This window comes from Passer montanus, unplaced genomic scaffold (genome assembly GCF_014805655.1).
Source record: "Passer montanus isolate IOZ18808 unplaced genomic scaffold, ASM1480565v1 scaffold4, whole genome shotgun sequence".
Lineage (NCBI taxonomy): Eukaryota > Metazoa > Chordata > Aves > Passeriformes > Passeridae > Passer > Passer montanus.
Window position 1 is genome coordinate 3,412,641 of NW_024368818.1, and position 26,515 is coordinate 3,439,155.

General features: G+C 40.9%; 1 protein-coding gene across 4 annotated transcripts in view; it reads left to right on the top strand.

Moving 5' to 3' along the window:
* The window catches only part of ATP8A2 (ATPase phospholipid transporting 8A2), a 311,840-nt gene that overhangs the window by 207,369 nt on the left and 77,956 nt on the right, over positions 1 to 26,515 (top strand). For all 4 annotated transcript variants that reach the window (XM_039718662.1, XM_039718664.1, XM_039718666.1 and 1 more), the window contains 3 exons: positions 376 to 437; positions 760 to 816; positions 4,523 to 4,630. In XM_039718662.1, coding sequence (XP_039574596.1) covers positions 376 to 437; positions 760 to 816; positions 4,523 to 4,630 — 227 coding nt within the window. The remainder of the gene's footprint in view (positions 1 to 375; positions 438 to 759; positions 817 to 4,522; positions 4,631 to 26,515) is intronic.

The window sequence follows — 26,515 nt, forward strand, 5'->3', positions numbered from 1 at the left end:
CTTTTTTGTCACAGGCATGCAAATAATAAGTATTGTTAGAGATGACAGTTGGTACAGGACAGATGGCAAGAGAAGAAGTGGCAGTGACATACCTCAGCTCTTACAGGCAAATTGCATGTTAGGGTCCAGTGAACACTGCTCCTTTGCTAGGCCAGCTTCTGGCAACTGGAGCTATGGATGTGTGCTCTATCCCAGCACTGTGTCTGAGGTTCAACTTCTGCATTCCCATTACCTCACAGTTTCTAGGAGTGCTTTTCAATGTTCAAAAAGGAAAGGTTGGGGTCAGTTATTTTCTCCTGAAAATATCCATGTTCTTTTGTCCATTCTGTTGATAAACTGATAACAAAGGTGATCTTCTTTATCTTCTTCTTTCAGATGCAGTATTCACGAATGGACAGGGAGTTGACTATTTATTTGTTGGAAACATAGTTTATACTGTAAGTTTGTGTATCCTAGCAATTTTTGAATGGCAGAATTTATTTCCAGCCTTTTTTTCACCACAAGAAAATGGTGTAAACCTGAAGAAAATATGTGAGTTTTTAAAAAATCAACCTGATGCTGTGTGCATGATTTTCCCTCTTCCTTTTAATTTTTTTCCCAGACATACACCAGCAATAATTTCTGCTCTGTCCTTTCCACATCCCCTGCCAAGTTATTGGGTTGCCACCTAAATGGTAGTAGCTTTCTAGGTGTAAAGGGGAGATTGGGATTTGAGAGTGTTAGTAATGAAGTTGTCGTCTTTCTTCTTTTTCCTTGCAGTATGTTGTAGTCACTGTTTGTCTGAAAGCCGGCTTGGAAACAACTGCATGGACTAGAGTAAGTACTTTCCAGTATCTTTTATTTTATTAACACACCTTCCTCCCTAATGTATTGATACAGATAAGAAGTACTGAAAATCTTTAATTTTGATGGAGTCCCTTTTTCTCCACACCAGTAAGATACTTTATGGGAATCCAGTTTTCATTACATAAAAAGAAGCTCTGCCCTCAAGACTAATGTTTTCAGGACACACATTCTTATTCTAACAGTTTCTTCGAGGGTTTCACTTAGGTCTTGTTAACCTCATTGCTTCTGTTAGCTGTAAAATGTTTTATTTCATTCCTCCCAGAGGAATTGTGAAGATCAATGAGCTGACATCTGTTCTGAATTTTAAAGATGAAATGCTATCTGTATGGGTTATTTAATTGTTAGGGAGATGTTAATATTTTCTGCCCCATTCTCTCATCTGAAAATAAAATCTGAATGTTTTTTACTGTTGCTTATGCATCAGTTCTGTGTTGTGTATCAACATTTTAAAATGCAAAAAATCCTTAAATTAATCCCTTGTGCACCAGAAAAGCATATAACTAAGTCAGCATTGAAGGCATGTGAGCTTGTTTAGATCCCATTTTGTTGTGAACTGTTTGATGGTTTCTTTTCTCTCCTCCTCAATAGGTAATGAGTGTCTTTTCAGTCACTTCGGGATAATCATGATTCCCTCATTTCTAAACTTCTTTTTTTAAAAGATGCCATAATGTTTAGTAAGTCTTGGACTTCTAGAACTCTGTCACTTTACGGAGAAATTATTATTATTCACACAACAATTGTGTTTTGAATCCACTTTTTTCTATATATACTTCTAAATCCTGTCCCATTTCTTGTAACAGTGACTCTCACCATCTCGAAATCTGATGTTGGTTATAGTTTTAGCTGTGAGTGAATCAACACACAGAGAATCTTTAGGTTACTTCAAGAGTATTAAATTTACAGCACTGAGTTAAGCCTCTTCTCCATCATCAAGCAGATTGGTTACAGGCAATTTGTTCTAGAGAGTGAGAGGGACACTGCCACTTGGGAGAACAAGGTGGTTTCGGCAGAAAGCTTTAAATGAATAACACAGTCAAAGTGTTTGGCAGCCTGGTATATCCAGTAGGTAGTGTGGAAAGATAGGCTGTGATAAAGGTGGCAACATAATGTGTAATAAAATCCACACATCGAAGTTGAGTGGAGTCACTTCATGTTACGTGTGGAACACTGCAGTAGGCTTTTTCCCAAACACACAGAGCTTTTTTAATCACTGCTTTACCACACTGGAGGAACTGTTTCAGATAAGCAGGGCACACGGGAGAGCCACACACTCTGTCTAGTTTTTATGCAAGAATCTTGATTTGTTGTTTTCCATCATTCATTTAACACATCTGATGGGCTCACATCTGGTTTTGCATGAGAAGTCTCCAGGGGTAAATGCAGATGTCAATGGAGAATCAGCAGTGCAAGGGTTGGTGGGGTGACTCCGTAAGGAACATTTTCAATCAGGCCAAGGAAAGCTCTTCCAGAATGCAGAAGCTCTTTTAAAGGCAGAGAAGCAGTTTGGGCAGATACAAGCCTGAGATAATGAGATGATTAGGACGACCATGAGAAGAAGGTAAAGACAACATAAAATGAGCAAAGTCTGCTCAGTTGAAAAGGGTGAAGATCTTCAAAAGTTGAAAAATGTCCTAGCAGCAGAATGGAAAGAAAAACCTGAGTGAAACAAAAAAAAAAACCTGATGTCATTTCACTAGCATAGGTACACTTCCTACAAAATAAGTCTACGTTTGAGATTGGGTTCTCTGCTTACCTTTATTTTTACTGGTTTTAGTCATAAAGTACAGGAGCTAGGGAAGCACCAGTCCCAGCTATCCTGAGCCTTCTGTCCACTTGTCTGAGGGGAAGGCTGTGGCTCAAGAGAAGGTATCACATCCTTTTCAGAAAGCAGTGATGGTGCTGTTCTGCCATTGCATGGGGCTGACTTTTCTTAAGGATGAGCTCTTGCAGCAGCCTTGCAGTACTTGATCTTTGGGGAGCTGAACATTACAGTTGCTCACGAGGGCAAGGCTTCTAGTCAGAATCTTGACATGAATTGTGCCCAGCTTTCAGAAAAGTAAGTAGACTGAAAGGATAAAATCCCTTTTGTCCTCCAAGTGTTTTTAAAAAATCCTTCAATTTCTTACTTTTCTTCACATTTAAACTGAATTGAGCATGGATGTGGGTATTTTGGAGGAGCTTTTTTGTTATGTGGGGGTTTGAGGCTGGATTATTTTGGTTAGTTGTTTCTTGTTTGTTTGTTTTACATAAGGAGTTGTTTATTTTCTGAGGTCAGATCTCCTGGGAGAAACAGAATAAATAGCAAAGTTTGAACACAAATCTTCTTGCCTACTGTGTCTCTCCAGGAAGGGGCCTATCCCATGTCTTACTAATTATTAGCCCAGCAACTTTCAGGGTTTAATAAAATTGCAACTTTCTGAGAGTGTCTAGAAGAGTGTTCTTTCCATTGCCTCTGACATTTTGTATGAATGCTTCTACTGTAAGGTAGTCTCTAGTTGATCCCAGCTATCTGCCAGTCTGCACTGCTGCTGCAGGCTCCTTGCTTGTTTGTTTTCACTGCCTGTGCTGCAGAAAGCTGTCCTTTCTGAGGATGTCCAGTGGTTGCAGATTAGGAGCAATCTTCTTCTTCCAGAAGTTTGTATTTATCTCACAGCAAGTAGAACACGATACTCAGACACTTCTTTGGTTCTCAGACATGCTGTTCAAAAAGTCAACAGACACAGTCATCCATAGGAAGTATAAAGCCAAGAGCTGAACAAACACGCTGTGTCCACCAGCACCCAGTATGTGAATTCATTCCCATGTTCCTGAACTCATATGTAATTAGTAATTAAGATTTATGCAGGTACTTCTCTGAATTGCAGCCAAAGTCATCAGCCACAGGAGTTGTTGGCATCCAGAAAAGTTGGAGCCAATAATGAGCTCAGTTGCTTGTTACAACTGAAATTACTGGTTCCATCCACTGTGGTGTAAAAGTAAAACAACTTAAATCATCCTGAGCAGAAAAACAGTTTGGGTGTGTAGGAAAAATTACTTTAATGCAGCTAAGAAGAAGTTTGTGCTGGATGTGCTCTTGGTCATTTAATAGTTCTTTATTTTCTCTTAGTGAGTCTACAGGCTAAAGAACCAGTAAATATGCAAACTGCATTGCATGCCTGTAAATCAGTTAGAACACCTTTAAAACAAATAAAAACCGAAGTTGATCAGTAGCTGTTGATTGAGGTAGTGTATTATACAACACCGAATCTTCCTCCAGAGAAGATAAGTGATGGATATGGCTTGTATGTGTACACTGCCATTGGGGATTTGTCCATGTGAACTTTAACCTGAGCCTTTGAAAATTTCTACCTTGATTTACATATTGAATCTGGAATGTGCATGAGAGGATACAGGAACTAGATGAGAGAAATTCTGGTTCCAAGGAAAATCTGACGAGTTTTTGGAGCTCCAAATAAGACAGATTGGCTGAGAAGAGTATCTGTCTGCCCTGCTATGAGGCAAAGATTAAAGCAAAGTGGTTTGTGCTGTTTGAACAACCTATGCTACTGGCCCGAAACCAGGAGCAGTAGACGGACCTGAGTGAGGCCGACAGAGACCTGAAGAGGAAAACACTTTGGGCTGGGTGGATGGAGGAAGTGCTGTGTGTTGACTCTGCTTCTCTCCTGTTCCTTGGCAGTTCAGTCACCTGGCCGTCTGGGGAAGCATGCTGCTGTGGCTCGTGTTCTTCGGGGTGTACTCGGCCATCTGGCCCACGTTCCCCATCGCGCCGGACATGCTGGGGCAGGTCAGTGCCAACGCCTGCCTCTGGGGACAGCGGCCAGCACGGCGCCTGCTGCCACCAGCGCTGCTGCCTGCCGTGTCCTCAGCGCTCACACAGTGCTGCTCTAGTGAGAGTGCTGGGACTTCATTTTAACCTTTTCTTAATCCCTGTATTCATTTAGCTTAATCTCCTCATGAGAAGAGCTCTCTTTGTCCCCCACACTGACATCATCCATGATTACATGCACTGTGGATACTGTGTGGCAACTCCCAATTCACTGTGATAGCAGTGGGACTGGCTCTTTTGTTAGTGTCTAGTCCTGGCAAGATTTTGTGTGTTTGACAAAATGTCATATTTGGTTTGGGATTTTGTTTTGTTCTTTTCAATATGTTTTTGGGGGTTTTTTGTATTGTTGCTTTTTACCTTCATTCATTCTAAATAAACAGAATTTCCTTGAGAATAGAATGAGATGGTCAGAAGCAGGAGAGCTTCATTCTAAATAAACAGAATTTCCTTGAGAATAGAATGAGATGGTCAGAAGCAGAAGGAGAGTTGATACATTACTGATTATGGTACTGGAGGAATTCTGGATTTGTGCCTTCCATGTCAGCTGAGCTACAGGTGGTAAAATTTGCCTTTCAGTGCCATTATTTCAACCCCTGGTGAGAAGATTGAATAGCAAGCCTGTCAAAATCACTCAAGAGCCTTGTGCATATTTAAAATAGGGGGACAGCAATTAACAATTGTAACAATTAGGGATTTAGTAACTGTAGGATAAAAAGTTATTTTGTAGAGGTGGAACTGCTTTCAGATTTACCTGAAAAATGTATTGGGTTATAAGTTTAGACTTCAATTCAAAGATGTGATACAGAAAGAAGAACAGCTATCTAATAATTTCGAGAAATTCTATTCTTAGATTGCTACCCTTATGTACTAGAAAATTACAATAAAAAAGTCAAGTGTTGGCAAGTCAATTAGATTTTTGAGATTACTCCCATGTTTGTATTCAACAAGAGCAGTCAGACATGATTTTGTTGCTGTTCTGGCTTAATACATATTTTATTATTATGCTGTAAAACACTGAGGATAATGGAGGCTATGATACATTTTCATGGACAGCTTTTTACAGCCAAGACTGACAGCTGACAGGCTGGGATGAGCAGGTGACTGACAGACAGAGCCTCTGGTAGTGTTTCACGGTGATCTTGGCATGTCTCACAGCACACCCAGCATCAGTAGCTCTAACTCACATTTTCATATGTCGGGCAGGAATTTGACTTCAGTATCATGCAGAGTTGAGAACAACTTGTCCTCCACAGCAGACTTTAGTGCTGCCATTAACATGTCAGCCTTCTAAAATGTAGACAGTATGGTGAAATGTTGCATCACACACAAGGGGCCAGACTATGGGCTTTAGCATGCTGTTGCCTTTCTTTTTTTCCCAAAAGTGACTCTTATTTTTTATTGCAACTTAAGCAAAATTCATGTTGTGCTGGTCATCAACGTTTGCTGCAGCATATAAAACCACAGGTCTTGGAACAAAACCTTCATATTAATAAGGCTTTGGTTTTTCTTGACTATGTTTTTAGAAAGTGTTTGTATTTAACCTTTGGGTTTATGCTCTGATTTTGTGACATTACGGCTTGAAAAGCGATACTAATATCTTGCCAAGATGAAAATAATCTGTTCTCCTTGTTGTTTTTTGTTGTTGTTGTGGTTTTTTTGGTGTTTTGTTTGTTTTGTTTGTTGTTGTTGTTGGTTTTTTTGGGTTTTTTGTTTTGTTTTGTTTTTTTAATGGAGAACACATTTACCTTGGCTGGTAGAGCATCCAGTCCAGTACTTGTGGAGCTGTGTACCTGGATCAGTAATTATCAGTCTAAAATGTTAAGGACAGGTGATCATTCTAGAGAGATGAATTTTTAATTCAAGCAGTCAGAAATAAGCTGTTTTATGGCTTTCAGTGTGTGCTAGAGGGTATCAATATCATTCTACCAGTTTTCTTGTATTTTTGAGAGAAGGAGCAGCTGTTGAAAAATGTGGGTTTTTTTCTTTTCTTTTTTTTTTCTCTTTTATCCTTTTGTAAAATCAAGGAAAGCTCCCAAGGTAAAGGGAGCTTGTTTACCACTCACATTAACTCCCACAGAGTCTCCTGAGTAATCGGTTGCTGTCATGAAACCAGCTCATGGTGAAATGAGCTGAGACTGTGTCAGGCTCTAGTCAGTAAAATGAGTTGCCTTGCTGCCTAGACTTTTAACAATTTCTTTACTCTTGTTGTATTCTTTTCTTCATTTATAAATAATAAGGTGTCTTAAAAGCATTGTTCTTGTTTCAGATCTTGCTAGTCTGTTTATCTTCAAATAAACTGAACTCCAGGATATTTTAGATCCTCATACTATGCAAATCTAATAGCATTTGAAGGAAGCTGATTTTAGCTGGAGTAGTCATAAGCATTTGTGCCAGCCAGAACTTTGTGCCATCAGTAGAAGGCACAGGAGGTGCAAAACATTTTATTCTGTTGTTTCACCAAATGTCAGCATGAAGCCTAGCAGACTTCAAATATGTGATAGTTTGTTTCTGCCAGTGTTTGTTAAAGTATTTGCCCTAAGTGTTTCTTTCTCTTGCCCATAATATCTTGAGCATTTTCACAGGGATATAATACCATTTTTCCTCCTTGGGGGCAAAGGGAAGCGACTTACTTATTCTCTCTTGTCAGAGTCAACATAGTTCTTCTGTTTCCCCTATAATATTAGTAATGGAATACATGTGACATATTAAGACAAAGCCGTGATTAAAATCTCAATAGTCCTTAATAGAAATCTTTCAATACTATGCATCTGGTACTTTGGGAAAAAATTCTTTCTCCTGTGAGGGAACCTTTTCAGACACACAATTTCTCTTCAATAGTATCAGAAATAATAATCTAAGAATAATGTGAGAAAACTCTCTGGTAGCTCTCTTGGCTTTCCTGAATTTCTGTATATTTTCAAGTGAAATTTTTTTTTATGTTTACGAGAACAGTGACACTGAGAAGAGTTGGTGCCTTTTTTTTGTCTTGCCAAAGACAAAAAATGCCAAAAGCCAAGATGCTTTAATGGGAACTGATTGCTTTTGAATGGTCACTTCCAGATGACAGTATTTTGTACAATATATGAGTCCTGTCCCACCATTTGGGTACTTATAGCTTACCACCACAGATTTTTGAAAGCAAGTAGATGTTTGTGCTTTTAAAAAGAGCTATCTAGTTTGATACTCATTAACTGGAAGAAGTGTTACAGAAATGTGCCACTCTGAGGATGTGAGTTTCTATTTAATTTTCATGTTCCTGAACTTACAGGGCTTGTAGCTCATAACTGAATGGTATTTTGTTGATGAGCACATTAGCCACAGTCCTGCCCTCATGCATTCTTGGGTGTTTTGTTTGTTTGCCTGGGGATGGAGATTTGATGCCCTGAAGGGAACAGTGAGTGCTAACATTTGTGCTTATTTCTTGTATGAGTCATACATATGGTGTAAGAAATATGCCGCTAATGTTCTGTTCTTGTATTGATTTATTCATTGAAATTGAAGCATACTTTAGGTTCATGGGAATAACATTGCACTGTATAGAATTAAAGTCTGTGTGCAGGTCTAAATACCACACATGTCTAAATACCTGTACCTCAAAGCATGCATATGTGTACAAGAGGTTGCTTTGAAAGTGGTCGTGCTTTGAGTCTTGATCTAGACATTATCTAAGATGGAGAAAAACAGGTATCTTTTCTCCATGTTGAGCTGAAATTTTTAGTGTTTTAAGGGAGAGTAGGATTGGCAGGAAAAGGGAGTATTCCTGTCACCCCTCTGAATCATCTGCTTGTTGATGATAAAAGAGCTACTACGTAGCTGTGATTTCTTTCTTCCAGTTTATTTACCTTAATATGTGTTGTATTTTGTGTTTGCCTCATTAGTTGTTGTTGCCATTAAGGAGATATCTTTAGGAAGATGAATATCAGTTTCATTGTTTCTGCCTGAAGGAGAGGAGACATGTGCTGTGGTTATTTTAAAGTGCAGGTTGGCGTTTCTAATTTTTTAGACTTCTGCTTTGTATGTGGTCCTGTTGTATAACTGGGGTTTAACAATCATCTTGATCTTAGGATGTCATTAAGAGCCCCATCTCATCAAAACTTCATGGCTGGAGGTTTTGAAATTGGGGCTGTTGCACTTCCCAGTTACCTTTATACAGCTGCATTTGAGAGAAGACTTCTTGAATCACAGTCTGAATAATTTTACCACCAGCATAGCTGAAACAACTCCATGTAAGAGCCACTTTCATAGCTGTAATTGCAGGTGTGCTTTTATTTTCTATTGCTCTGCACATCCTGGACAGAAGATACTTATTTCTTGTCCAAGTAAACTGTCAGATTCTTGCCAGATTATTTGTCTGCTTATGAAAACTTTTAAAGAAGCTGCACATGGAGTTTACCTGGATTAAAGGTGTTTTTTAAAAGATGCCCGTAATGGAAATCTCTGGTTGATCCCATGTAATGTGACAGTAGCAGGACTTGCCTGTTTTAATGGTTTCTTAAGAAAACATCTGTGCCTTTTTAAGCAAATCTTCCCATTCACCTGTGTGTATGGCATGGGCAAGATGGGCTTGCCTTGACTGTTGCACTGTTGTTGGCTTTTGATGGAGGGAGGTGACGTTGGTAAAGGGTGTGATGGACTCAGGTTGCACAGTTGGTTTTGTAGTTGGCCTTCGATCTGAAACTCTCTTGAGATCTTGCTGATTGAGTTCTTACCAAAGCATGTGAGAAAACTTCATGGTTTTCAAGACTTGGAAACAACACAAAACAACCCCCAAAAATCCTGGATATCCAAGATAATAATCATTATTGTGGTGTAAGAAACAGGTTTCACATTACTGCCCTTCCAAATCCACACTGCAAAGCTGACAGCTTAATGTACATTTTTGTGTTTTCCAGAATACTTTTGTCTTACTCTCTACATCTGAATTGTTTTCAAGAGGTCTCAGTTGTTGTTCTCTCTGGCTTCTCATATTTCCACAGTTTGGTGCTAGTTAGAAAATTGGCTGTTCTGATTGTGGTTTGTTTGTCTGCAATCAGTTGCACATTACATTGTGGTGTCAATGTTTTGGTTGGTGAAAATGCTTCATCCAGCTGTTATGCACAAATCAGACTTTGCCTGCAGATTGAGGTCCTTAATGCCTGCTGATCATGTTTGTTTTTGTTATTATGCACAGAGGTCTCCGTGGCACTTGATGTGGTTTTGGAACATTTTCTGCAGTTTTGGACTAGGCTCTGAGCGGACAAATTAGACTAACGAAGCATGCATATATTTTTAAGCATCTGTTGAAGGAGTGGGTTTGTTGTTTTTATGAGCCACACATGGTTTTCAGAAATTAATCTCTCACTTCTAGATCTCTGGCATTGTGTTGTACTATGTCATACACCACAAAGACGAAAAAATGGCAATAAATTAATGTTTTTATAAGTCGTGAATGTGAAACTAATATATTAAGCATGCTTATTTTATGCAGTCTAATCCCCCAAAACATGCCCCTTTACCTATTTGGCAACTTTGATGCAAACCTGTTCTAAATATTTCTGAAAGATGTCCCAGACTTAATTTCTCTTTAGGAAATATTTTACGAAGGCTTTAAAGCAGGACTCTGTATATGCAGCTGTGCCCAACACTGTGCTGGCATTTCCTATATAGAGCCATGTGAAAATAGCATTAAGCCAGAAGCATAAATAGTCGTTCAGGTTTGGGAACTGGCAGTGCAGAGCGAGGTGGTCAGCTGGCTTAAAACTTCTCCAAAGTGTTCATGTGCTCACCTTCACTTCTTGGTTCCTGCTCTGCAGAAGAGCTGTGGCTAGCAGGTGAGTGCCTTAGATAGGAGAGCAGTAGGAAAGGGAGTGGTTGTGAATGCTTACCTACAGGTTGTACAGATGGTGCAGAGGTGGTCAGCTGGTTTTTCTTCAGTGTTGGGGTGTAACCTGGGACTCCAGCTGTGCTGTCTGGGCAATGTTGGTTTGGAGATCAAGTAGCTTTAGCAAGTGTAAATGCTGCTCAGTAGCTTAAATAAAAATACAGAGCATTTACACTTCTGTGTAATTGCCCCTTATCCCAATTTATTGGTTTTGAAGTGGGGAAAAACAGTGTCCAGGAACCAAGCTCCTTCACTCAGGATGGAATTACCATTCTGTAGTAATGGACTGTGCTTCAGAAGTTGCATCTTTTCTCAATTTGGAGTTCAGCATTGCTTCATGTCCCTCAGAATTTTCCCAATTAGCTTTATTCGTATATTTAGAAGTAGCAAAGCCTTGTTGCAAGTTCGTGGAAAGATGTTTGGAAGATATCCTATTCCATATTTTCTCAATTAGAAACAGCTGCCTTTTAAATATACAAGAGCAGCTACTGTATTGTACCAGAGGCAGTGTTTACTAATACTCATGTCTACAAAAAAGCCTGTGTTTTGAGCCCTGTTGACAACCAAGGACAAACTAAGAATGTATGACTTGTCTCCTGGATCAGAGCATTCCTGACGTAGGCTGTGTTCTGCATTAGAAACTTAAGGATGAAAACCAAGCAGCTCTACAGTGTGGGTTTGTCATGTATGACAAGGGTTTGTGTGCATCTCAGTAAAAGAGAAAGCTGTTCTTCTGTTGGAAAAGTGGAAAGCAGCCAAGCAGTTTTTATGCTTCTCTGGAAGCAGCACTCAGCCTCTGCGGCATCTTTTGCAGACAAAGTTTGTAGGTTAGCAGTGTCCTACGCAGGCTGGGCTGACGGCAGCACGAGAAAGGGTTTGTGTGCATCTCAGTAAAAAAGAAAGCTGTTCTTCTGTTGGAAAAGTGGAAAGCAGCCAAGCAGTTTTTATGCTTCTCTGGAAGCAGCACTCAGCCTCTGTGGCATCTTTTGCAGATGAAGTTTGTAGCTTAGCAGTGTCCTGGCGGCAGCGCAAGCGGCTTGGTAGCCAGGAGGTGTGGGTCTGCCTCAGCAGGTGGTCACTGCTGGCGCTGCTCTGCCAGCTTGCCAAGTGTGCAAACCAGACACATTTCCAGCTGCTGTGAAGGCATCAAACAATATCTCATTCCTGTGTGGATATCGTTGTCTGACCAATCTGGCATGATGAGGAAGGCCATGGCAGAGAGGACGTGAAAGCGGACCAGGATGCTGCCATTCCCATAATCTATAGGACAGAAACAAAGGAAGGTGGCTGGGTAACTGTCTAGAGAAGATGGTTTTTTAAAGTGCATTTCAACTCGTAGCAATGAAGCTGTGAGTCCTTTAGAAAGTAAGTGGAGCAGCAGATGGGATCTATTCCAGAGGGCAGGAGGTGGCTGTCTGTGAGTTGCAATTAGTGATTTTATGGCTTGCTTTGGTCACACTTAAGTCACTTGGTTTTCTGATGAATGCAGGGAAGCCCAGATAGCAGATATTTGGGGGTTGGCTGGGATGTTGTTTTTACCTTCATTCCTTGGGGACAGAAGGGTCATGTTATGTTTTTATTTGAATTTACATATTATAAAGGGGTTTTGGTTTTGGAAAATTTTTTGTTTAGCTGAATTTGTGTTCCATGCCACCGTTTCTTTCCTTCACTAGCGGATTTCATTTTTGTAAGAGACAAGCATAACTATGTCACATGGGAAAATATTTCCAGATCAATTTGAAGCATACCTTTATTCCCTTTCCTCCCTGAAGTATATGTTTCATGAGATCATTTTTTTCTCCCAATTGTATTATGTCAAAATTTGATCCAAAAAGCCCTGAGGAGTAGAAATGATCTCTCTTATATTGTTCTAAGGCAAGCATAGGTACGTAGGCTTCAGGAGTAGTGAGGCTGGAAGGAGTACAGCCCTTCCAAGTGCCCTGGCTGCTGGTGTGGGTCAGGCGGAACAGCCTGGCCCCCATGGCTTTCCTGTTAACTCAAGAGCTGACAGCAACAATGGGATCTCCTGCTGCTTCCCTATTGGTGGATGTGGCAGGCAGAAAGCAACTGAATGCAGCCACTTCTGAGAGTGCCTTCAGGGTTTTGAGTCTGTGCAGGAAGTCAAACTGCACCCATTTTGCTTGTGGAGTGTAATTCCCGATTTGGGTATTTGGAGCACTTGAGCTGTTGTTTTTATACCAGTACCCTTGTCAGAAGGTGTGAGAAGGAAAGTGTCTCCAGAGAGCTGTGTTTTCTTTGCATTCAATCGGGTTGATAGGAGAAAAGGATAGAATTATACAGGTGCTGTCCATAATACAATGCCTAAAGTGTGGAGGGGTCATTTATGTTTACACATGCCACTGACGGTGTCTGTAGCATAAAACCCAGTGATGGTAATTCTCAGTAGGCTGATGTTGGAAAGCAAGCTTCTTTCAGTGTTAGGAGCTGCAGCCTCTTGCTGAGCATCTTGCAGAGCTGCATCTTGCAGCTCTGAACACAACTCCCCTTTCTAAGATACGGCTTAGATAAGACAGTTTCATGCTTATGGTAGAGTCAGCAAGCCAGTGCAGAGAAACCTTGGACAGTAGTGTTGTCACACTCAAAAGGGGAAAAGCAAGTATAAACATTCTTTCTCCGTACCATGGGGTGCTTTATGGCAGATGCTGGGTGAGGATTCCGAACAGAAGGATTCAGTGCAGTGGCTGAAATGTAAACAAGTTTGACCCAACATGGCTTTTCTGTTTTCAATAAATTTTCCCAAATGCAAGGTGTCAAGCAGCATTTCTCTGCAAGTACTACTTACCGCTTCTTACTCTGTTCAGTATCTGGGAGCTGGCAGTTCCTTTCAGAAGAAATGAGCTAGAACAATATTATATGCAAACTTAACTTTCACCATCTTTCAATTTGGATTGAAATGGTTTGTATCTCATGTTAGAAGATTTCTGAGAAGAAAAGGATGAACACCAACCAACCATCAGCTCCTCCTGTAGTAGGTCGTGAGCTGCACCCAATACTGAGCAAAGGACTTGCTGAGGGAATGAGAGTTTCCACACCATACTCAATTCATTGCTTGCCATTGCATGGGGGTACAAAATGCGTGAGTGACTCAAAGAGAAGATGCTATGGTTGTCAGAGTGTCATTTTATATTTTACAAAAAATGGCTGTCACCTTTGCAAGGACCTCTTTAGTGCAGTGTTTTGGAGTAGGTATCTGTTCTAGTAAATATCTAAAGGGTTTTCTTTTGGCATTTCATCATTAGTACTTGGGTTCCAGTATGTTAGCATGTTAGCTAAGCAGCATGTTATCCAGCAGTCTGTGTACATTCAGTAGAACCACTAGTGTTAGGCATTTTATTTTCAGATATAGAGTAATCTTGTTGTGGGGTTCTAAAAGAATTTGTATGAAAGATATACCAAAAGGGGTGTTTTTAGGCTAATTCTATTTCAGAGAAGCAGGAAAAGTAATTATTTCAAGCTTTGCTTCAAAAGAAGCTGCATTCATGCAAAGCCTTTCCCAATTCAAGTGAAGTTTGTCCACTCTGAAACAGAAATCAGAGGAATTTCTTTGATAATTTTACTCAGTTGACTTTTTTGTGCTTCTGTAAGATCACATATATATAATAAGAAATTTTAAAACATGGAGGAGGGAGAAGTGAATATATGGAAAAACCAGACAGGTATCTGGTGGGGAGCAGAACAACTGAAAATAAGGCTCTGTCAATCAGGTACCTATACAAAGTGCTGTTATTTGGGGCTAGGCAAAATCTCATTTAGCTGATGGCTCTCAGCATTACTGTTCATTCAGAACAGATGGGAAGAGCAGTTGAACTCTTGAATCACTGGCATCCTCACACAGACCAAAAGGCATATGAAAGGCAGCCACAAAATGCAAAATGTTTTCCAAAGACCCAATAAAAGTTTAGTGGCAAGTGTATTTGATTTCAGCTGTGTGTAAGGAAGAAAATGTTAATAAGGAGCATGGAATTATATTGAAGAGTTGGAAATGGCCAAAGAGGGAACTGAGAAGGAGGCTCTCAGTAAAATTACTGAATTTAGAGTTGGGACTGTGAAGACTAGGTGTGGTCTGGTCTTCGGATGTTAAAAGTCAGAAAAATAAGTGTCTGTCAGCTTTTTCTATGCAAGCTAGCAGAATTGTTTAAAGCCATATTTAGTCTGCATCAGCTTTGAGTGAAAGTGGCCTGCAAGGATGTTTAGCGGAGTGCTGTCACAGGCAAGACAAAATAAATGACAGCCTCTAGTGGACCTGAACACTATGGTTTATTTCAGGACCAGAGAGATTAAGGCTTCTACTCTAGTTATTCTAATTCGAATTCTCCTCCTGCAGCATTATGTTCCCTAGGTCTCAACTTCTCATCCCTGCAGGGAGGTCACTGCTGGCCTGGAAAGCTGGGTTGGTTCCTGCTGTGCCACTGCTGTCAGTGTTGGCCACCTGCAAGTGCTACTGGTGAAGGTCCCTGCCATAACTCAGCATTCATGTTTATGTAAGTCCCTGTTCTCCAGGATCTTCTGCCACTTCCAGGATCTTTCCTGGAGCCAATATTTTCACCTTCCTCTTTCCTTACGTTCTGCCCTCTATTTTTCTTAAGATGGTCACTTTTTTTCATTGACCCTTCTTTGTGGCATAGAACACCAAATACCTGATATTCCTCATATGAATAGTCTATATGCAGAAGCACAGCATTATGATCAGCCTTGCAATTGGGTGTAGTGTTTCCTATCTTTTAGCTAGGGAATTCAGGATATACCATTTCTGTTTAGTTCAAATGTTACCAAAATTTGCAGTCTGTGCAAGTTGCAGCTAGAGCAGGCTTCTGCTTGATTGTTCAAAATTTCAATTCTTGAAAGACACTGAAAGTTGTACACACACCATGCCCCAGTTCTTTGCTGCCATCAAGCTTTAATAGAATCATAAAACCATTAAGGTTGGGAAAGACCACGAAGGTTTTCAAGTCCAACCATTAACCCAACACCGCCACGTGTCCCCAAGTGCACATCTGCATGTCTTTTAAATACCTTCAGGCGTGGCGACCACCACTTCCCTGGGTAGCACGTTCCAATGCCTGAGAGCCCTTTCAGTGAAAAAACTTGTTCTAATATCCAATCTAAAACTCCCTTAGCACAACTTGAGGCCTTTTCCTCTTGTTCTTATCACTTTTTATCTGGGGTGGGAGACTGACTCCCACCTGGCTGTAACCTCATTTTGGGTAGCTGTAGAGAGCATTAAGGTCCTCCTTTTCACTAGGCTAAACACCCCCAGCTCCCTCAGCTGTTCCTTATGAGACCCTTCCCCAGCTCCGTTGCCCTTCCCTGGACACGCTCCAGCCCCTCAATGTCTTTCCTGCAGTGAGGGGCCCAGAGCTGAGCACCCCATTGGAGATGTGGCCTCAGCAGTGCTGGGTACAGGGGGACGGTCACTGCCCTGCTCCTGCTGCCACACCAGGGCTGACCCAGGCCAGGATGCCATCGGGTACACACTGGATCATGTTATTGACCAGAACCCCCAGGTCCTTTTCTGCTTGGCAGCTTTCCAGACACTGCCCCTGGCCTGTAGTGCTGCCTGGGGTTGTTGTGACTCAAGTGCAGGATCTAGCACTTGGCCTTGTTAAATCTCATACAGCTGGCCTCAGCCCATGGATCCATGCTATCCAGGTCCCTCTGGAGAGCCTTCCTGCCCTCCAGCTGATCAACATTATCACTCAAATTGGTGTCATCTGCCCTTGACCCCCTCATCCAGATAATTGAGAAGATACTAAATATGATTGGTCCAATACTGAGCCCTAGGGAACATGACCAATGACCAGCCACCAGTGGATTTAACTCCATTCCCCACCACTTTCTTGGCACAGCCATCCAGACAGATATTTACCCAGGAAACAGTGCGATCATCCAAGCCATGAGCAGTCAGTTTCTCCAGGAGAATCATGTGGGAATTGGTGTCAAAGGCTTTACTGAAGTCTAAATAGATGAGGTCCACAGTCTTTCCTTCTTCCATTAAGCAGGTCACCTAGACTGTTTCCTCTCCTCTGTGTTGTATTTCCAGTAGACATTTAGTGAGTTGAACTCCCCCACAAGAACAAGGGATAATGATCATGAGACTTCTCCCAGCTGTTTATGGAATATTTTTCCTTCCTCTTTATCTTGGTTGGGTGCTCTATAATAGACTCTGACCAGGATATTTGGCTTGTTGACCTTTCCCCTGATTCTTACACACAAACCCTCGACCCTGTCATCGCTATCATCAAGCTGTAGATACTCATAAGGCTCCCTAACATACAAGGTTTCCTCACCACCTGACCTTCCTAGCCCATCCCATCTGAAGAGGTTCTGCTTGCTGCAGCACTCCAGTTGTGTGAGTCATCCTACTGTGTTCCCATTAATGCATCATTAGCTTTCCTCCTCCTCTGCAGATGTTTCCAGCTCCTCCTCTTTGTTGCCCATGTTATGGGCATTGGAGTAAATCCATTTCTGTTGGGCTAATGATCCTGCCAGCTTTTCTGGGGAGAAACCTAATTTCTACGTGACCCTACTCAGGAGCTTCCATGGTTCCTGACACATTAGTAACCCTTGCATCTTTGCTGCTGCGTGGATCTGCCTCCCCTACCTCCACTGAGACATCAGACCAAAGAATGTCACACCATCCCTTATGGAGTGCCACCCCCAGGCTTATATCTGGTGAGCCTGGTTTTATCCATTTCACCCTTCAGATCTAGTTTGAAGCTCTTTAAGTGACATATGCTAATTCTTGTGCAATGATCCTTTTCCCCCTGTGAGACAGGTCGACCCCGTCTGTTGCCAGCCATATTCTTGTGAATGTTGCTGATTAAATGCTGATGTAGCAAATGTGTGTATCACTCAAGATTTTATTTATTTTCTCTTAACACTTTCCAGTAGAAGTATATGGCTTTTGTTCTAAGCTTTTCAAGCCTCACATGTTTCATACAGTGTGTGAGAGATACATTCTATACGGGGTGATATAATACAGGATAGAATGAACTTCAGTAGTCAGAGGGATGGGAATGTTTGGACAAACATTTTTGGGCTGTCTGTGCCGTAACATATTGGAAACGCCGCTTTGGTCTGGTTAGCAGCATGAGAGCAGCTTTCCTGTATGAGATGTGTCCATACAGTGCCTAAAGGGCTTGTTAACAGTGGGACCCCTTATGCTGTGGGTGCAGAATTTCAGATTTCTGAAGACGGAAATGGGCTGGAGACACCTGTAGAAATGGCTTACTAAATATAGCGTGTGAACATTAATGACTGTAGATATGTTGTAACATCAGCTGCTCTCATCTGTTGCATCAGAGCTCTTTGCAGGGCTGGGTCTTTGAGTGATTAAATGTCAAAGTCTATTGCTAAACAGACAAACTTGGAGTGAAACAGAGCAAGTAAGTTCAATCTAGCCTTCTGGATACTCATTAAGGTGATCCTGGGCTTTCCACAAACCAGGCTGTAAGCAGGTATGTACACGTTTTTCAGCCTGAATGTGTCTGCAATTACTTTTTTACACCAGGATCACTTTAGATACTGCTTTAAGACAGACTACAAGAGGGGTTGTGTGAGAGAAAGAAATGTCAAGAGGGGCAAAGAGAAACAAGAGCTGTGGAGGACATTGCCTGAGTTATATTATGCTCATTAATTCAATTTGAGGCAGGAATGTGTGTAAATAAACCCTGGCAGCTGCAGCAGCTCTCATTTCTGCAGGGCTTTGGCAGGAATGCAGGGGCCAATGGATATGAAATCCTGGCTCTCTTTTGAGAAATTGCAGGCAGACAGCTCTGCAGCCAGAAGAAAGAACAATCTAAGATTTACTGAGAAGACGTAATCACTTTAAGCAGACTTGAAGAGTGTGGAGTTTCAGACATGCAGATTTGGAGGTAAAATTAGTGCAGACAAAAACTAAGTCATTGGAAAACCATGGGGCTTACCTAATTCTCCTGGGTTAATGGCATTATTCATGTTCCAAATATTCAGCCTCAAAATGGAGCAGGAAAGCTGTAGCTGTAACATTAGGTGTCTTCAGAGTAACCTGGGTCTGGATATTCACCAGCAATTGTCTGCAGGTAGTGTAGCTGTTTGTGCCATCTACTGAAAGTCAGATGTGCTGACCATGTTAAGTGAACTGGCTAGTGTCCCAGGGAGTTTAGTCTTTGGAGCTCTTCCTGATTCTGGATCCCCAGGAGTGCCTGGAAGAGGATTCCCATCACTTCACATGGTCCAAGAATGTGCGCTCCCCCTGCTCCCGCACCAAGATATTCAGAGGACAAATGCCTCAATGGGTACTGCAGAGCTCAGGATGGGGAGAAGGATGGTTCTGCAACAGTTAACAAGCAATGCTGGATTTTCAGATCAGTGGATTTTTCGGCTCTGTTTTTTTAACAAGTAGTAGTTGCTATTTGGCTGAAACTGATTTGAATATGAGCTTGATATATCAGCCACATTTAAAAAAATTTAAAAAGTGAAAAAAAACCCAGCTAAACAATGTGAACAGTCTGTGACCAAAGGAGAATCCATAGTTTTGCTGGCTTTAATCTAGAAGTTTAAATAACAATGTCATCCAAAGCCAAAGCAGTTTTAAAGGCACTGAGATGCATGTTTTAATGACAATATTAGAGGTAACTATTAATTGATTATATTTTACTAGATACCTAAAATCTGACACTTTCTTTATTGATCTATAAAAAAGTAAGATTTGCCTCAAAGGGAAACCAGCTTCTAGTATAGGACTTCTTTCTGATCTCAATTCCATTGTCTTCAAATATTTGCATATCAGAAAATTTAATTTTGTTAAAAGGCAGTTTTAAAGGCACTGAGATGCATGTTTTAATGGCAGTATTAGAGGTAACTCTTAATTGATTATATTTTACCAGATACCCAAAATCTGACAGTTACTTTATTGATCTATAAAAAAGTAAGATGTTTTCCTCAAATGGAAACCCACTTCTAGTATAGGTCTTCTTTCTAATCTCAATTCCATTGTCTCCAAATATTTGCATATCAGAAAACTTAATTTTGTTTAAATTGTGCTGGCAAGGGAGTTTGTGTGAAAATGAGGTCTAGTAAGGTCAGAACTATAGAGCAAAAGCTGCACATGGAAGAACTTGACCTTAGCAATAATAATAATAATAATGCTTAGTATTTGAATGTTCATTGGGTTTTAGAATATCTGTTTTACTTTGCACATTAGATAAATTAGTGTAAACAAAGGTATTGATGTATTTAATTGTAACTCTTTTCATGTAACAAAGTTTGTCAATAACACTTTCAAAATACGTTTCCTAAATAGCACTTTGAAATATCTATGTACTGTGACTTTAGCATTGTCTTTTTCTGTAGTACAGGCACCTATGTCTGGCAGATGATAAGCCAGGAGGCATCCAGGGGGTGTCACAAACAATCCGATTAAATATTCAGATTCTGAACTGGCACCTATTTTGTTAAATAGCTGTGTCTCTGTAGCAGAAGCAGAGCTTCATGCAATACATTGACATTGAAAGTTTTTCTTACTGCTCTGCAAGGGAATCCATGAAGAGACCAGAGGTTTTGTGCCTTTGAATTTGGAGAGTACTGATGGACATTTGGAAATACAGGTCATAGATATAAGGAACTGGAAAAAGGCAGCCCAACAGTTAAGCAAGGATAGACTCCGTCATGCATAACACTGGCATTAATTTTGTTGAAAGTGGCAACATGCAGAAGTTTACTGGTCTTTCAGGCAGTTTCATTATAAGCTTGTCATAAATCTGTTTCTTTTACTGTGGAAAATATCTGCTGGAGAAGCAGTGGTCAAAACTCGAGGCAAACTGCTGAGACACTTTTAGTATGTTGTTTTATGCTCCCCTCTATTTTAAGCTATTGTTTACATCCAGTGTTGTTATTGCCACTTTCAGTCCAGCTCACCCTTGACACTGCTAGCTTCAAACATCATCTAATGTGTGATTTAGCAATAGAAGAGCAGCAAGATCTGCTCACACCTGATGTCTTTCAATAGCTGCCTCTGGGTCAGTAGCCTCTGGCTGGCTTTGCCATTCTTGAGAAACTTGAATTTTAATCATTTGCTCCTGTCAAGAGCAGCATAAGGCACACTCTTTCATCAGTTTCAGTACAGTGAGTCTGAACACACATGTCCAAGTCCCCTGGAAGTATCTGCTTGCTGCTAGTTTTGGCTGGAATAAAATCAGTTGTGATTTGTATTCTGCCTCTTGTGAGCTTCTCTGCTGATACACAGAGAGGCATCCAGTGTTTAAAATCTACACACAGCACAGCCTCACTGGCATGGTTGTTTTCTTCCTGCTTCTTTACCCACCATTGCCCAGCATCCTGGTGTGTATCCCCACATAGGTACACCTGAGTACATTGTCTCAGGTCACTGGGGTTGTTGCCTTGCCCGACAAATTTTGTGTACTTTTGGATGCATATGGTACTTAAAACCTAATTTCTATTAACATACCTGCATTGGTTTGTAGGTAAGATTTCCTCTTTGTTTCTTTCCTGTCCTGGATTTACACAGTTTTCTCTCTGCTGCTCAGAGACAGATGAGGAGCAAATGACACTTTTGCAGTGTCAAGTTTGCCTCCTCCCTGTCTGGCTCCTTGCAGGGCTGGCAGCCACAGTCCTGCTTCCTGCTCACCCCCTGGGCCCCTCACACCTGTTCAGTGAACCACCTCCAGGAGTGTCCCATCCACTGGAAGCTGCTCCTTTCCCCAGACTGTGCAGTGCTTTTTCCAGCAGGGCTTCAAAAGAGCAGAAAGGACTTGAGGGAGAAATTTTGTGAGCCATCCAGCAGTCACAGCAGGGGATTGAACGGCATTTTCCAAAGTGCCCTCAATTAATTAGTGTTGCTGTGGCTAAAAACTTACTGGAGCCCAGGTATAGCTTTGAGTGCTAGCACTGCAGGGGAGGCCCTGAAGAGTCATTTCACCGAGTTCTTTGCTTTATATTTGATTCCTTCCTTTTTTCTTTTTCTTCCGGTGGGACTTAACTAGGACAGGAATCAGAGTCTGGCTGAAACAGAATTTATCACAGTAGAATACATTACTGAGTTAGACCTCTTTCTCCCTGCTTAGCTACTGCTGGCCATTTGTGTAATCTGTTGAACAGTTCAGAAAGTTTTAAACTTTGGGCCAGAACAGAGCTATGAAGCATAAAAAAATAGCTAGTGCTGTCCTAAACTGAAAAAATCAATATGATAGTCAAAAGTGTGGCTGCACTGCTGTGCTTTGGTCAGCGTGGTGACATGCAGAGCATTTCATTGCCACAGCTGCGCTCTGCAGTTAGGATTCAGCATTCCAAAGACCAGTAAGCCTCCTGTTCTGCCTCCATGGTCTGCCTGTTTTGGGGATTTTTATTTATTAAATCAGATATCCAAAGATGTTTTCTCTGTGTATATTGTTTTCAAATGTGGAACTTTCTCTTTATATTGACCAGCATTTCAAATTAAGTGGTTTTTTTAGCTGCAAACCAGTAATGGGTTTGAAACCTGTCTTCAGGTTATAAAGCAAGAAGGTGCATTTGATAGCAAGGGAGAAGGAAGAGATTAATCAATTCTTATTTTGGACATGAGACAACATATGATTTCTACCAGGTAGTGTTTTCATGTATGCCATTTAAAGCACTTGGTAGGGATATTTTTAATCAAATTATTAAGAATAGTTTTCATATCTACTAAGGAAAGTGGAGGCTTTCATTGTTGGAGCCCAAGGCTAGAAGGCTGAGAGGATGGGGATGTTAGTATGTTCAAGTAATTATTGCTGTGATTTTACAGACTAATAGGTCGTGACCTTTCTGTGCCTCTCACTGGAAAGCTGGGAATTTCCCCCTTTGCAGTAATGAAAATTTTCTATTGTTGAGTTCTTATGGTGAAAATATCCCAAGGAGCTATTAGTTTTCCTATAGAGTCAATCTTGTTTTGGGCTTGAGCAGTGTCACTGTAAGGCTTGAGTGGGTTTTAATATGATTTTAATTCTACCATCAATGTGGGCTTTACAATATGACTGCTACTGTAATTGCATATTTGCCTTCAAACAATAGCTTGCAGTGCTGTGTAATTTTTTTTCGTTACTTGGGTACATGTGTCATGTTTGATAGTGCTACTTACTGTGCTGTGTGCAAGATGATATATTCCTTGAAATCTTTTGGGGAGGGGTGTGGGGGCGTGGAATACAGTAACCATTCATACGCACCAAAGTGTCAGACTGAATACTAGAACATAGGATAATCATGGAAATGCAGTAATTTTTAAGCCTGTCCAAATTAGCTTTCTAGCTCACTACATCATCCCCTGAAGTGGTGAGAAGAAAGAAATGATGCAGAACAGAGCCACCATCTAAATTATTAAAATGTGTTCCTTGGAGAGGAGATATGTTCATATATAAGTCTAACTCAATAAAGATTTATTGGATTTTTTGATAGTAGAAACTGAGTAAATAGACAAGAATGGGGGAGATGGAGGGGGGAATTAGAGGGGGAGGTATACCAGTGATCAGGTGGTGAAAAAGAAACCCATGTAATGAATAATATTTCTATTTAAGTAGTATATACATAACATTTTAATGACAGTATTGAAATACTGTACTTCAGCTGTATAATACTCTTAGGAACTTCACCAGTGCTAGTTCAAGGTCATTTTTTTTTAACCTGGCTATGCCATTTCCCAGCCTTGAACTACTGCTCCAGTTTTGTCATTTTCCCATCCATCTGTTGTTTATCCATTTGTCAGTGTTGATTTCCATGTATTCCTTTCCACTTTTTTCAAGATATTTAAGGAAGGTGAAATCAAGATCTGATATAGCCACTCTATGTTCTTTCTTGCTGTACCAGCATTATTTTCTTCTGCTGCTTTTTTTCCAGCAGTTCTGCCCTAAACACATTGTTTTCTGTGTCCCAAGTTCTTTTGTAGCCCATTACTCTCTTTTATTCCATGTTATTGATTTCATCTGACATTTATCAAACCACACTGTACTACTCTCTCTGGTTCTTTTTTTCCTATTGTTTCTTTATTCACTGTAATGTTGGTGACCCTTTGTGCAGTTTCCCCTTCTCTTCAACCAGAACAGTCTTCTGTCCAGTTCTGTCATCTGCTTATCAGAGATCTCTACTAATTCTCAAGCCACTGGCTTTTTTTGTCTCTGTTTTTTTGACAATTCTGATCATCATCTTTGCAGAAGCCACCACTTGTCCCAGGCTATCATGTTAGTGTCTTGCCACCTCAGTTCATATGGGAAAGAAACATGATCATAAACAGCAAGTTGAAGTTATTCTTTAATTATACAAGACACTGCTGAGAGAAAGTGAAGCAGGTCCTGAAAGAGTGTTCCAGCAGAACAGGAACAAAGTAAAAGACAGAGCAGAAGTTTCTTAACAACTATTAACTTTGAGTGTTTCTAAGCAGTGGAGTTTTGTGCTGTGTGACACAGCAGACACTGCTGCCAGAGAGGCTGCATTGGTAGCACGGAGTCACATATGCCATGCAACATCATGACAGTGTTTTCCACTGTTCTGGATTCAGGAGAAGGAGTGCAGTAGATTTTAGAACATTGTCTCTGTACTTAATTTCATAACATTCATGCTAGGCAGTTCTTCATTCAAGTACAAGGTTGACAAGTATTTGTAAGTAGTGTTCAAAATAGATGCACAGCTGTAGCGTCTTACTAATAGTCTTCAACCACATTTTGGCATAAAGATGTGTTGTAAAACTTTGTCAAGGGGAGAAATACATCAAAAGGGTTAAGAATCCATAAGAGATTAAGGATCAAATGGCTCCACAGAGGAAGAGGGAACTCAAAACTGAATAATGCTGTGAGCTTTCTTGGAACAGAGCACTGCCAGCTGCTGTTATAATCCCATCGCTCTCAACAGGCACAAAGCAAGTCTGGGACAATTGTGCCTCTGGGTTCAGTGTTAAATGAGCTACTTTTGAGGCTGGCATGCAGGGTTATGTCATCCTCTTGATGAAGTGGCCTGTAGTGTGCATCCTTTATACATCTGTAACTACTTAGGAATGCCCCTGAAGTTTTCCAAATGGTTCCAAACCACAGGATGATCAAGAGAAGAGAGAGGATAGGGGAGTGGGACCACTGGGTTTTATTATGAGTAAGCTTCCAGTCTAGAGGATAGTAAATAACTTCAGAGGAGAGGCTTCTGCTCTGACTAAGCACTTTGCTTTTTCTTTTTTTGGAAGGTGATCTCCTCAGTACCATGTCACTGGATCTCCCTTTGCATGGCTTGAACCAAGCAGATATCTGGACTTAGGCCTCTTAAGAAGCAGCATGCAAACTCAGCACAGTAATGGTAGATGCACAGTGTGATGTTCACACAGTTGTCAGTCTTCTCACAGGTACACTGGAGTAAGCTGAGAGATGCAGGTAGAAGAAGGGGAATGTGAATACCTGAAGGGCTTAAACTTCCTTTTTGGAAATCATTTCCCCTCAGCTTGATTTTTCCCTTCTTTACCCATTATCCTTCCTTTGACCTCCCAATGACTATCTGCTTCTTTCAGTGCCTGCATTCCTTTGCTCAGAAGAGATCAGGAAACAGGTTACCATTTCCCACCATGCTTGCTGGTGTAAAAAGAATAAGGCAGAGGCCAGCCCATTACTCAAGCTTGCAGGCTGTGATGAGCTTTGGTGGGAATCTTAGTGCAGCAAAGTGTAGTGTGGGAAGCAGTAGTGCAGAGTAAAGAGTTGCAGAACAAGTTCATACTTTAATGCATGCCCTAATAGTTTTGCTGAAACTGCCCTGGTGTATCGATCAGACTGGAGCACTGAGCAGATCAATATCACTTTTCCAGGAGCAGTCTGTAAGGTGTTCTTTTCTTCATGCTGACTCTTTTGAGTCTGGCACTAATGGTCTATATCAGGAACTGCAAGCAAGTTAAGGGGTCTTCTACAGAGCTGTGAAAGAGGTTCTGGAACTCACATCATCCTTCTCTCCTGTAAAACTATAATCCTCCCTCCATCTGTGGTGCCAGCCTCTTTCTGAAGTGTTTCTTGCCATGGCAAAGAATCCCCTTTCCTTCCCAGTACAGGTACAAAAGCAACTTGCTGGTCTGACTGCAGCCATCCTGAGTCTCCACATGCGTGGGGACTGAACTCTGCCACCATTTTGGGTGCCAAAATTTCCCTCATTCCAACTCAGAATCAATTTGAGAGCAAGGATGTAGTTTGGCACACAGCTGCCCCCATCTACTCTGAATAACTTGCTGCACCTATTCTTTCTGAAATAGTAAAATGTAAAGGATTCATTTTAAAGGGGATTTCAGGCCATTATTCCCTGAGGAAAAATAGGGTTTAAACTCAGATTTGCAAATGTATCTTGGAGTTAACGAGCATTTTTGTATGCCCTTGTGTGCTGCTCAAAGCTGTGATCTTTTCCATATTAATTATCTCCTTTCTTGGTTAGTCCAAACTCCACTGTTTTGATATCACTATGTCCCAAATCATACTTGTAATCTTTCCAAGCTTCTGCATCCAAAATTTCTCATTTTAACCCGTTAATCTGAGCCTGCATCATTTGGAATTCCTCCTCAAGATCCTCATGTACCCTTTCTAGTGTTGGCAACTCTTGCCAATTTATTATAAGCAACATGAGCCTGGCCTTTGCTCAGGAGCCTGTAGGAACAGGTGGTTCTTTGCAGTATATCTTCTTTGCTTCTTTGCTTTTGTACACTTTGGAAACTGAGTAAGTCTCCACCTGGTGTACTGTAGCATGAAGGAAGTTGTGCTGTTCATCAAGCAGGAATCCCATGTCTTCACAGTTATTAGTGATGGTCATTGAATATATACACCTCATCTTTTTCTGTTGTATTTGATGTTGTTTTGAACAGGTGACCCATTTAACACGTAAGGAAATTCATCTTTTAAGAGTGACTTCAGGCCATGCTAAGAAAAAAACTTTGTGTAAATATGGAGAAAATATGTTATTGTTCTTTGCCATAGAGCCTACAAAGCAGTCTATGCTGTTGGCTT